This window comes from Macrotis lagotis, chromosome 5 (assembly GCF_037893015.1).
Source record: "Macrotis lagotis isolate mMagLag1 chromosome 5, bilby.v1.9.chrom.fasta, whole genome shotgun sequence".
NCBI lineage: Eukaryota > Metazoa > Chordata > Mammalia > Peramelemorphia > Peramelidae > Macrotis > Macrotis lagotis.
The window spans coordinates 104,774,710-104,787,177 of NC_133662.1; the positions used below are offsets into that span (position 1 = coordinate 104,774,710).

Below are 12,468 nucleotides of genomic sequence, written 5' to 3' on the forward strand. Positions count from 1 at the left end.
CCTCAACTCATAAATGAAAAAGTGATGATCCTCAGATCCTTTAGCAACATTATGCTTGGGGATAGCTATAAGTATATATTAATTAACAAGGTTATTATGCAAACATTCAATATCACAGAAAATAAGCAGTAAACTGGAAATTAAAAATAATTTTTAAAAAGGTAAGGGTAGAGACAGCTAGGCGGTGCAGTGGATAAAGCACCGGCCCTGGAGTCAGGAGTACCTGGGTTCAAATCCGGTCTAAGATACTTAATAATTACCTAGCTGTGTGGCCTTGGGCAAGCCACTTAACCCCGTTTGCCTTGCAAAAACCTAAAAAAAAAAAAAAAAAAAAAAGTAAGAGTTTGAGGTCGGCTAAGTGGCCCAGTAGATAGAGCACCAGCCCTGAAATTAGGAGGACCTGAGTTCAAATCCAAGCTTATACACTTGGTAATTGCCTTAAATAAATTTTTTTTAAATATTTTTTTAAATGGTAAGAGTTTAGATGGTCAATAAAAAATACAAAGTACTGTTTACTTCAATAAACTTCCTAGATTATTACTAGTGACACCCTTGGGAAAACCTGTAATTCTATATCAAGCAAAACATTCTTGAATTACCTCTCAATTTCAACTGATTTTCAGTCCAGTTCTATCATTTTACAACTCTATAATCTATTTGCAGATTTAACTGATTCATTTTCCACACATTTCCCATTCCCTTATCAAAGAAAATATATGCAGGCTGACGGGAATTCTAGCACCTTTGACATTATTAAAAGGATTGATAACAAATGAAATTGTTGTTTGATTTTTATCTCCCTTCTGGAATGATGGACTTAATTCTTCAAGTATAATTCTTTTTTTAAGTTTTTGCAAGGCAAACGGGGTTAAGTGGCTTGCCCAAGGCCACACAGCTAGGTAATTATTAAGTGTCTGAGACCGGATTTGAACCCAGGCACTCCTGACTCCAGGGCCAGTGCTTTATCCACTATGCAACCTAGCCACCCCCTAAGTATAATTCTAACTTCAGATTTATTCCAAAATCATTTCCTCGAAATTTCTAAAGTTCATTTGTGCTAAACTTAAAGACAAGGGAAAAAAAGCATTAAGAAAGGCAATGAAAGATCTGATCAAAATTATACTGGAGTCAAAACAGTTCCCAAGAATATTGCCCAATGCTTGACAATGTGATATCACAATAATTTATTTCTAAAGGGATATAAAATACCATAACATATATAAAATACTTTCCAGAAATTCATTCCTGTTAGAATTAGCTCTGAGTTCAAAGAAACAAAGTATAAAATGATCCAAAACAGTGAGGTAAATTAAAACCAGGAACAAAACTCTATGTATTTAAAATTCTAGGAAAGAAAATGTGCCATGCTAGTTTCTGACAAGACTGTGGCTTAGAAGAAACAGACACTAAAACTCTTAACCTTATACCAGGAGAAATTGATTTGATCTAACCAAAATTACTTTATAGATATTAGATTCCAATAAATTCAAAGAAAAGAGAAAAGTGGGCTCCTCTACTGACAGGCAAAATCTCAAATCTAATAGTAAACAGAGTAGAAAAAATAAAAATAACATAAACAAGATCATTCTAGAATCTTGGGTTTCCCAATCATGATTAGTCATTTTTGGTGAGACAGTTGGAGAAAAGTCAGACTAGAGTCAGACAAAATTAGACAAGGATTTTAAGTCCCCCCCAAAAAACAGACCTTTAAGAGAGTGACAAATGTAAAGATAAATAATGGGTAGGCTACAGCAATTATCATTATCTTGCTTAAGAGAACTGGCATAAAAGACAGGTATGTTCAAATAGAAGAGATCATCAGTCAATCAGGTAGAGAGAATAAAGAATAAGACAGCCAGAGCAGTGTACCAGTAGTCACAAAATACTTAAAAGACTCAGCAAAAACTCTTCAATGCACCTTCCCAAGAGAGCTTAAGGAAAAACACAGGCAAGAATCAGACAGGATATATGAGAGGATCTTCAAAAATTGTGACCTACACTGGTAAAGGAAAATTCCCCACCCATGGGAGAAGAGTCATTCGAATATGAAAGATCAAACCACAAAGGTATGTCCAAAGTAACTCTAAAGGGGAAGAAAAGTGTCAGAGACAAACCCCTAAAGCAGACAGACATTTTCCCTAAAAGGACTATGTGATTGCTCTCCAGAGTGCTATTGTGTGGCTTCTACCAGTCACTTCTCACTTTCATTCTATTTCTAACTTATGTAAAGCAAAAACAGAGAATATCTGATTCAACTCTCTTCATTTTACAGAAGTAACTAAGGAATGAAACCTAAGGAAATAGGGCCAGAAAGCCAAATAATTTGCCTGAGGTCACATAAGGTAGATAAAATAAAAGTCAGAGTCACAACTCAGGTTTTCTGGTTCCCAATTCAGTGAGTATTCTTTCTATTATAGTATATTTTATACTTAGTTATATGCATGGAAAGAAGAAAATATCTTAAATTTCAACAAAGGACATAAGATAAACAGGATTACAACTGCAGTAATGATTATTAATTGTAATAAAATGTTGTCTGTAGAAGTAACCTTTGAGAAAAATCCAAGATTTCAGATTATTATATACAATTGTTTAATTTACCAAAGTTGTGGTGGAACAAAAAAAAGGAAGAGAAAACTAATTCCCAGAAAACAGGGATGATTTCATTAAATTATTTTGCAGGAGATTAAAAAAATGACAATATTATACTCCTGTTCAGTCAAGAATGCGAATAACAAGACCAGGGTCTCTATTAAAAGGTATATAATGCACAGAAAGTACACAGTACTTTCCATAAAAGAAAATTTACTTGATTTGAAATTTTAAGTCCCATGCTTTTCCTTACTGGCATATATTATACTTGGAAAATCATTTTTTAAAAAATAAAATACCATACCTGCAAGCAAAATACAATGGGGTAGCTCCAGACACATTTGGTCTATTAATATCAGCACCACTGTCTAGCAAGCACTGCACTGTCTGAAAGAAAAATGAGTCAAAATCAAGATAAAGAAAAGAAGAAAGTATATCAGTTTCAAGTTTCAATTTATAAAATCAAATGTAATATATACAAGCAAGATCTCATTCATATTCAGAAAAATTCCTAAAACTTAAAATTTGTTTTTATAAATTTTAAAAATTTCTCATAATAGTTATCTGCCAAAGCCTCGTTAAAACATAATTCACTCTAGTAAAGAATTCTATAATAGGTAAGTCAGTCTTGGTCCATACATGATGGAAGGAAGTAGGAACATGATTCCAACAACACAGATGCCCCAAGGCAACATAAGGATCCTGACTGGAAAGGATCCCAGAGGTCATCTACAATGTCCCCAACAAGTAGTCATCCAGCCTGTACCTAAAAGCTTTTAGTAAGAGAGAAGGCCTGAATTCATGGTATTTATTAAGTACCTACTATGACTCAAGCACTTTTAGGCATTAAGCAACCCTTGCCATTTTTTTTTTATAATTCTGATTATTTCAAAGTTTTTCCCTATATCCAGTTTCAGATTTCCCTCCTTTTCTCCAGAATGAACACTGCTCAAATTGACTCATCAATAGCATAATCCTGAAATCCATCATTATCTTCCTCATCACCCTCTTCAGCCTATTCTTTAATGTGGTACCCAGAATTGATCAAGGTAGAGGAAAATAGGGCCCTCTTGAGTTAGACATTAGGTTTCTCTTAAAGTAACCAAAGAAGAACACATTACCTTTTCTGGTGGACATATTAGTGTCAATAAAACTGTTTGTAAAGTTCATTTAAAACCTCAGAACTTTTTCTACAGAAATTGTTATTTTACTACATCTCATTAAAATATTGAATTACAACTTATGACATGACTTTAAATAATATATTATTTTTATTCTCTTTACATTTTATCTCAGAATTGGCAAAACTTTCGAGTTTTTTCAATCTCTCTGTTGAAACCATGCTTGTCATTTCCAAGCATCATTTAATTTTCTAATTGTTTCTGTAGCAATGCATATCAAAACTTTGCCAAAATCAAAGCTGAACTTGTAACAGATAACATTCCACTTCTGTGAAAAATCTGCCTGGTAGATTTACATTTCTTCAATTCTATAACACCTCTTCAATACTCCATGATTCCATTATGCTATACTACTTTAGTTATGATAACAAGAATAATACTAACAAAAATGGCTAGCATTTATGTGCCACTTTAAAGTTTTCAGAGCATTTTACATGTTAATTAACTTGATCCTCACTACTACTCTGTGAGGCAGCTATATTCTTCACTTTCTGCCATTTGAAAAATTTAGAAGCACACCATTTATATCTTCATATCATCAACAGATAGACGCTCATCAACTAAGTACATGTTGAGGTACATGAATATAAATATGATTTTACTATAGTACATATATTGATGAACATAATGAATTAAGAGAAACATGGGAAGACTTCTAAGAACTGATGCAGTAAACAAAACTAATATAAAAATATATATGATTATAAAATAAATGGAAAAAAATGAGGTTATAATCATAATGAACAAGCTCAACTCTAGAAAAAAACTGAGAAAGTACAATGTTTTCCCTTTACTGCAAGTGTAGACTACAGATATGGAATAGTGAATACACTGTTAATATAAACAAATTAATAAGTTTTTCTGATTTGCTTTTTTTCTTATGAAATTTTTGTTGTAAGAGATGGTTTTCTCAATAGGAAAAATAGGGACAGGGAAGTATATGTTCAGAAATAAAGGAAATATAAAAACAAAAACCATTAATAAAATAAGATCAAATATTTTTAAAATATAGACTGAAGAACAAATAGCCAAAAACAAACCAGTGGTGTGCTCCAAAAGACTGACTGCTAAACTGACAGAAAGAAATTGATGACTACCCTTGGGTTCAGTTATCCAACCCCTTCTGAACTTATATAACCATACTCTTATCTAGTCCATAAGTCTCCACCTCATCTACAGGAATAGCAGACTGTCACATGTTTTGCTAGAATCTAGCATGTGATTTGTAGACTGTACAAATCTACAAAAGCAGTACCCTTACTTACCCATCTAGTTAAGCCTGCAAACAAAGTAAATTAGGTTAGAATAGCAAGAGAGTCTTATAGTGAAACCATGCTTGTCATTTCCAAAAATCACTTCTTTAATTTTCTATTTGTTTCTTTAGTAATACATAGTAAAGCTTTTCCACAATCAAAGTTGAACCTTTTAAAGACCACATCCCTCTTTTGAAAACTCTGCCTGGGAAATCTACATTTCTTCAATACTACAGAACCTCTTTAGTTTGTCATGATCTTTCAAAAATCATTTCAGCAATCCTATTTACCAGTTTTTTCAAAAACCTGGGATATAGTTCTTCTGAGATTAATGATCTGAATTCATTAAGGGCAGTTAACCACTCTTTTAGTAGCTCCTCACTCATCTTGGAACTGAAGGTTCTATTTTCTATTGTAGGCATAATTTTGCTGACCTATCCAATGTTGATAGATATGACTCTGACACTCTAATATTGACTTAAAAGAAATAGTGAGCATCTATGTGGAAAATAGGAAATAATTAGTTTATTTCCCCACTATCTCCAAATGCTGAAAAGGAAAATAATAGCAACCAAAAAGTTTTTGAAAATAGATAGTAGTTGGAACCTGGCTGTTCCTAAAATTTAAAAATACATATCAATCTAATTTGAGAAGATTAGGTCATACTTTGTCTTTGCTCACATTTTCTAATCAATGTAAATCACAAATCATATGAATGAAAAATGTCCATTTTCCAGGATAAAAGAGAACTGGATAACCATTGAGACATCAAGTTAGATGATCAAGATAAATCCTATGCACATCAGTACATATATTGAGTATATATGCAAATAGCAATGAGCTACAGAAATGACTGGAAGAAAAAAGGTGACTAATTATACTTGGGAACATACTCAACACTTTTCAAAAAGTCAATCTGTTTCCTGATGCAAAATCCCATCTTTTAAAAATACTAGTCTTCCTGAGTGATAGTGGCAAACCTAAAAATATCACACTTTTGGAAGAATTACATTTGAGTGTGAATCAAAGGAATCATTATTAGAGGAATAATGACAAATTCATTCCCTAATGAAGTTCTATTTCAAAATATGCTAAAAGGCTATACCAACGAAGGGCAAAGTAGCATTAAAAATATCAAATCACATTAAATTCAGTTAATTAAAACTATTCAGACCTTGTCAAAAATAGGTATGTAAATCACTAAGAGTTAAATTCTAAAGAAATAAAGAGGAGTGATCACAAAAGTTAAAATAAAATATTTTCAATTATACTAATAAAGAAAAGTATTAAGATGAACCAAATTTTATCAGCTACTAGGATAAGAGGCAAAATGATAAATTGGGGGGGAAATCTTTTTTTATAAATATTTCTAAGGGTATAAAAACCCAAAATATATAGACACTCAACAAAAATATTTAAAGCCAAAACTCAACCCCATCCCTTCAATAGGTAAGTGATAAAGGGTATGAACAATTCTCAAAAGAATTTCAAATCATATAAAGAATCCTCCAAATCAACTAAGAGAAATGCAAATCAAAACTCTTAAGAGTTATCACCTCATATTCAATAATTTGACAAAAAAACAAAAGATGGGAGTAACTAATAAAATCAAGTTTATAGAAAGATGGGTACACTGATGCACTAATAATATAGCTGTGAATTAATTCAGACATTCTGCAAAGCAATTTGGATACTAAGAAACTGAATAAAACATATATACATACATACTTACATACCCATTGATCCAGAGAATCTATTCCTCTATTCCAAAAAAAGTCAGTGATTAAAAAAAAGCCACACAGACATCAAAATATTTAGCAAAGAACTAGAAACAAAGCAGATGTCCAATGATCTGAGAAATGACTAAACAAATTATGTGAATATAATGGAATATAAGCAATGACAACCTATATGAATTATAAAGTAAAATAAGCAAAAAACCAGAAAAACATTAAATACTATGACTACAACAATATAAACAGAAAATAAATCAAAACTTAATTATCATGAAATGATAGGTGGGGGACTCTGTAAACTTCTTTACATTTTTTTTGTAAACTTATTTTTTGTCTTTCCAAATGACAGCTCTCAGAGAGAGATGATGGAAAACAGTATAAAAATAAAGATATTAATAATTTATTTGTTTAGAAGAAAAGGTACACCAATAGAGTCAGCTCTGACAAGTCCTTTCAATTGGAAAAGTTTTGATGAGGGGCAATCTGGTTGCTGAATACCATCACCAGAATTCTGGCCACCAGATTGACTAATTCTTTTAGCACCAGCAATTCATGAAGATGGTCTACCTTAAGGAACAAAAAAGGTACAATTCATTATCATAGAAAGAGTAACACCAATGAAATAATGGATCTCTGGAAAAACAAGAATTTTTTTTTTAATGAGTCTCATCATGTGTGGAATAGCTAAACAAATAGGGCTTCTCTGAATTTAATGGATTGGTATTTTGCTTTAAGAAATAAAGAATTTAAAATAATGGGTCAAAATAAATGATCTGAGTGAACAAGGAAAAAATACACACAGACTACAATGTAAAGAAAAAGATTCTGACAGAATGGTGATGGTCTAAATATGCACAATAAGATATTTTTGGATATGGGAGTTTATTTCGCAATGCATATTTGCAACTTGTTCTTTTTTCTGAAGAAGGGGGAGGGGAAGAGACAAAAATAGACAAGAGAAATATGCTTGTTAACTGAAAAAAAAAAGGGAAAAGGGGTAGGGAATAAATATGTACTAAGAACCCACTGTATGCCAGGCATTGTGCTAAGCATTTTACAAATAATATTTCATGGATCCTCACAGTAACCATGGGAGGTAGGTAGTATCATGATTCCCATTTTACAATTGAGGAAGGTGAGGCAAAAAGGTTAATTGACTTGTTGTCCAGGATCACGTTGCTAGTAAGATATTCTGCTGTGGTTGTTGGTGTGAGTATGTCAAATATTGAAAGGTTAATTCAGGCCCACAATGAAACAGGATCAGTCATAATGAAGCACAAAGACAACCAGGAACAATGACAAAAGCAACAAAACAATTCCAAGTACTGACAAATCATTGCTGGGAAAAAGCTACCTACCTTCCTATCTTTTGCTTACTGTCCCTGTCCCTTTTAGAAGTACTTGCTCTTTCTTTATGGCTCATCTTCTCTCAAATATCTCTATGCAGGCAAATGAATTTCCCCAGAAGGAGGGTACTCACTACAACTATGACTATTACTACTAACACTATAATTCATGAGCTCCCACTAATGTAACAGATCTCTTTCAAGAGATTCTACAATGCAGATTGGCCAATATGATCAGAAAGGGCAATGATCAATGTTGGAAGGGATGTGGGAAATCTGGGACACTAATACATTGTTGGTGGAGCTGTGAACTCATTCAACTTTTCTAGAGAGCAATTTGGAATTATGCCCAAAGGGCAACAAAAATGTACATACTCTTTGATCCAGCAATACCACTACTGGGTCTATATCCCAAAGAGATCATAAAAAAGGGTAAAAACAACACTTGTACAAAAATATTCATAGCAGCCCTGTTTGTGGTGGCAAAGAATTGGAAATCAAGGGGATGTCCATCAATTGGGGAATGGCTTAATAAATGTGGTATAAGTATGTGATGGAACACTATTGTTCTATTAGAAACCAGGAGGGACAGGAATTCAGGGAAGCCTGGAAGGATCTGCATGAACTGATGCTGAGTGAGAAAAGCAGAACCACAAGAACATTGTACACCCTAACAGCAACATGGGGGTGATAATCAACCTTAATGGACTTGCTCATTCCATCAGTGCAACAATCAGGCAAAATTGGGGGGTATATCTGCGATGGAGAATGCCATCTATATCCAGAGAAAGAATTGTAGAGTTTGAACAAAGACCAAAGACTATCACCTTTAATTTAAAAGAAAATAGTTTCCTTATTATATAATTTTGCTATCTCTTATACTTTATTTTTCTTCCTTAAGGATATGATTTCTCTCATCATATTCAACTTAGATCAATGTATACCATGGAAACAATGTAAAGACTAATAGACTGGAGCCAAGATGGCGACATGAAGGGATGGAGTCTGAGGAGCTCTCTGATAAAAACTCATAAACTAAGGACTCTAACTAAACTTTCGAGAGACAGAACCCACAAAGGGACCCAGTGAGGCAGTTCTCCTACTCAAGGTAACCTGGAGAAGAGCAGGGGGACTCTGCTCCCCGGGATCGGAGAGGCAGCCCGCCAGAGGGGTGGCCCGCCAGAGCCAAAGAACTTCAGCCTCCCAGAGGCAGCACCAGGGCACTGGGAGCCGCGGTTCACAGCAGCGGAGGAGTCTCCGGAGCTGCACCCTGGGGAGCACCGGCACAAAGTGGGGGAACGGGGGGGGGGGGGGGGGGGGGGGGACGACACAAAACCGACCTCTGCCAGAGTAAGCATGTGGAGCCCAGCCCTCAGGGCACAAAGCAAGCAGCTTGGTCTTTCCACAGCCTAGACCCTGAAACAGAAGCAGGTGGAGCCAGTAAGCAGGAGCCCCCAGGGCATGAGCCCATTGAGCTGAGGGAGGGGAGTGAAGAGACAGAGACTGCAGAGCTCTGTCCTCTGCCCCTGGAACAGGACTCTGGAGCTCTGACTACATTCAGATCCTGATCCCAGTCTAGGGCTCCCCCCACCTCAGCCCCGTGGCAGAGGGGGGCACTTATGGTCATTCACAGACCAGGAGGGAGGGCAGAACCTCACACACTGAGACCCTTGTGGCAGTGTCCCAAAAGCTCAGGAAGCACCCCCCAAAAAACAGGCTTAGGCTGGGAAAATGAACAAACAAAGAAACAAGAGGAAGACCACTGAGAAATATTTTGCAAATGAGCCCAAGAAGGATCAAAATACTCAGTCTGAAGATGAGGAAGCACAAGCTCCTACATCTAAAGACTCCAAGAAAAACAGAAAGTGGGCTCAGGCTATGATAGAGCTCAAAAAAGACTTTGAAAATCAAATGAGGGAATTGGAAGAAAAACTGGGAAAAGAAAGGAGAGAGATGCAGGAAAAACATGAAAATGAAGTCAGCAGCTTAGTCAAGGAAATTCAAAAAAATGCTGAAGAAAATAGCATGCTAAAAAACAGCTTAAGTCAAATGGATAAAACAGTTCAAAAAGTTATTGAGAAGAATGCTTTAAAAAGCAAAATTGGCCAGATGTAAAAAAGAGATAAGAAAACTCTCTGAGGAGAATAAATCCTTCAGACAAAGAATAGAATTCAGGGAGATTGATGACTTTACCAGAAATCAGGAATCAATACTTCAAAACCAAAAAAATGAAAAATTAGAAGAAAATGTGAAATATCTCACTGAAAAAACAACTGATATGGAAAACAGACTTAGGAAAGATAATTTGAAAATTATTGGAATACCTGAAAGTCATGATCAGGAAAAAGAGCCTTGACATCATTTTCAAAGAATTACTACAGGAAAATTGCCCTGATATTCGAGAAGCAGAGGGCAAAATAGAAATGGAGAGAATCCACCAATCCCCCTGAGAAAGAGATCCCAAAAAACCAACCCCTAGGAATATTATAGCCAAGTTCCAGAACTCCCATGTCAAAGAGAAAATATTACAAGCAGCCAGAAGGACACAGTTCAAATATCGTGGAGCTGCAGTCAGGATCACACAGGACTTAGCAGCAACTACATTGGAAGCTCATAGGGCTTGGAAAACAATATACCGGAAGGAAAAAGAGCTTAGAATGCAGCCAAGAATGAACTACCCAGCAAGGCTGAATGTCCTCTTCCAGGGAAAAAGATGGACTTTCAATGAACCAGGGGAATTTCAAAGGTTCCTTTTGGAATGGCCAGAGCTGAACAGAAGGTTTGATCTTCAGGTACAGGACTCAGGTGAAGCATGGAGATTGGAGGAGAGGGGGGAAATATGAGGGACTTAATGAGGATGAACTGCATGTATAGAAAAATGATACTGATAATATTCATATGAACCATCTCAGTTAATAGAGCAGGTAGAGGGAGCTTTTATAGTTGAAGCACAGGAGAAAGCTGAATTCGAAGATAAAATATGGTGTAAAAATGGAGTCAATAAGAAAAAAAGGGAAATGGAATGGGAGAAAGAAAAAGGAGAGGGGGAATAGTCCAAGATATTTCACATAATAAGATTTTTTTTATTACAATGAGCTATTGCAATGATATGGAAGGGGGGAGGCAAGGGGGAATGAGGGAACCTTTGCTCTCATCAGAGATGGCTAGGAGAGGAAACAGTAAATATACTCAATGGGGTATAGACATCTGGAGTAAGAAGGAGAGGTGAGCAGGGGGAAGGGGTGGGGATGTGAATAAAGGAGGAGAGGATGGAACATGGGGGGAGAGTGGTCAGATATAACATTTTCTTTTTTTACTTCTTGCAAGGGGCTGGGATTGGAAGGCCTGCCCAGGACCACAGGGCCAGGTGGATGCTGGGCCTAAGGGGTGGTATGGGGGCTCAGGGCTTCTTGGCCCCAGGACCAGGGATCTGTCTGCTGTCCCACTCAGCGACCCTACAGCAGAGTCAGAGTGAAGGGAGAGAGAGAACATAGTACATGGTAGTGGAGAAATAAGAAAGGAGGAGTTGCGAGCAGCAATGGCAACATTGGAAAAATATGGAAGTAACTTTTGTGATGGACTTATCATAAAGAATGTGATCCACTCACGACAGAGTTGATGGTGTTGGAACAAAGACTGAAACACATTTTTTGTTATTATTTGGGGGAGGGTGCAGGGCAAGTGGGGCTGGGTGGCCTGCCTTGGGCCACACAGCAGGGTGATCATTGGGTGTCTGGGGCTGGATTCGGACCCAGGTGCTCCTGGCTCAAGGGCCAATGCTCTGTCTGCCACCCAGCCACTGCTACTATTATTACTATTTTATTTTATTTTGGGTCTTTCTTTTTTTTTTCCTTTTCTTCTTTTTGGTTTTTGCAGGGCAGTGGGGATCAGGTGGCTTGCATGTCACATGGCTGGGTGATTATTGGGTTTACGAGGCTGGATATGGACTCGGGTGCTCGTGGCTCCAGGGCTGGTGCTTCGTCCTTTGCACCACCTGGCCATACCTACAATTATTACTATTTTTTTTAATTTTAATTATTTTTCTCCCCCCTTTACTTTTTTGCCCAAGCAAGTCTATCTATATTCATGAGGGGAGGGGTATTTTGTTTACTTGTAAACAAGTATATTTTATTAATGTAAAGAAAAACATTTGTACAAAATGAGAATAAAAAATAAATTAAAAAAAGATTAAAAAAAAAGACTAACAGACTTCCCTTCGATGGGGGGTGAGGGGGAGGCAAGTAAGATTAAGGGAAAAATTGCAAAATTCAAAATAAATAAATAACTTTTTTAAAAAAGAGAGAGATTCTACAGTGTTCCAGGTTTTGCTCTAACCAGCACTATTTTCCACAAAAGAAAG

General features: G+C 36.1%; 1 protein-coding gene across 6 annotated transcripts in view; it reads right to left on the reverse strand.

Moving 5' to 3' along the window:
- The window catches only part of HACE1 (HECT domain and ankyrin repeat containing E3 ubiquitin protein ligase 1), a 93,822-nt gene that overhangs the window by 53,591 nt on the left and 27,763 nt on the right, over window positions 1-12,468 (reverse strand). For 5 of the 6 annotated variants that reach the window (XM_074187250.1, XM_074187251.1, XM_074187249.1 and 2 more), the window contains one exon: window positions 2,897-2,979. The exons of the other annotated variant lie outside the window; for it this stretch is intronic. In XM_074187250.1, the coding sequence (XP_074043351.1) occupies window positions 2,897-2,979 (83 nt within the window). The remainder of the gene's footprint in view (window positions 1-2,896; window positions 2,980-12,468) is intronic. 6 annotated transcript variants of the gene reach the window in all.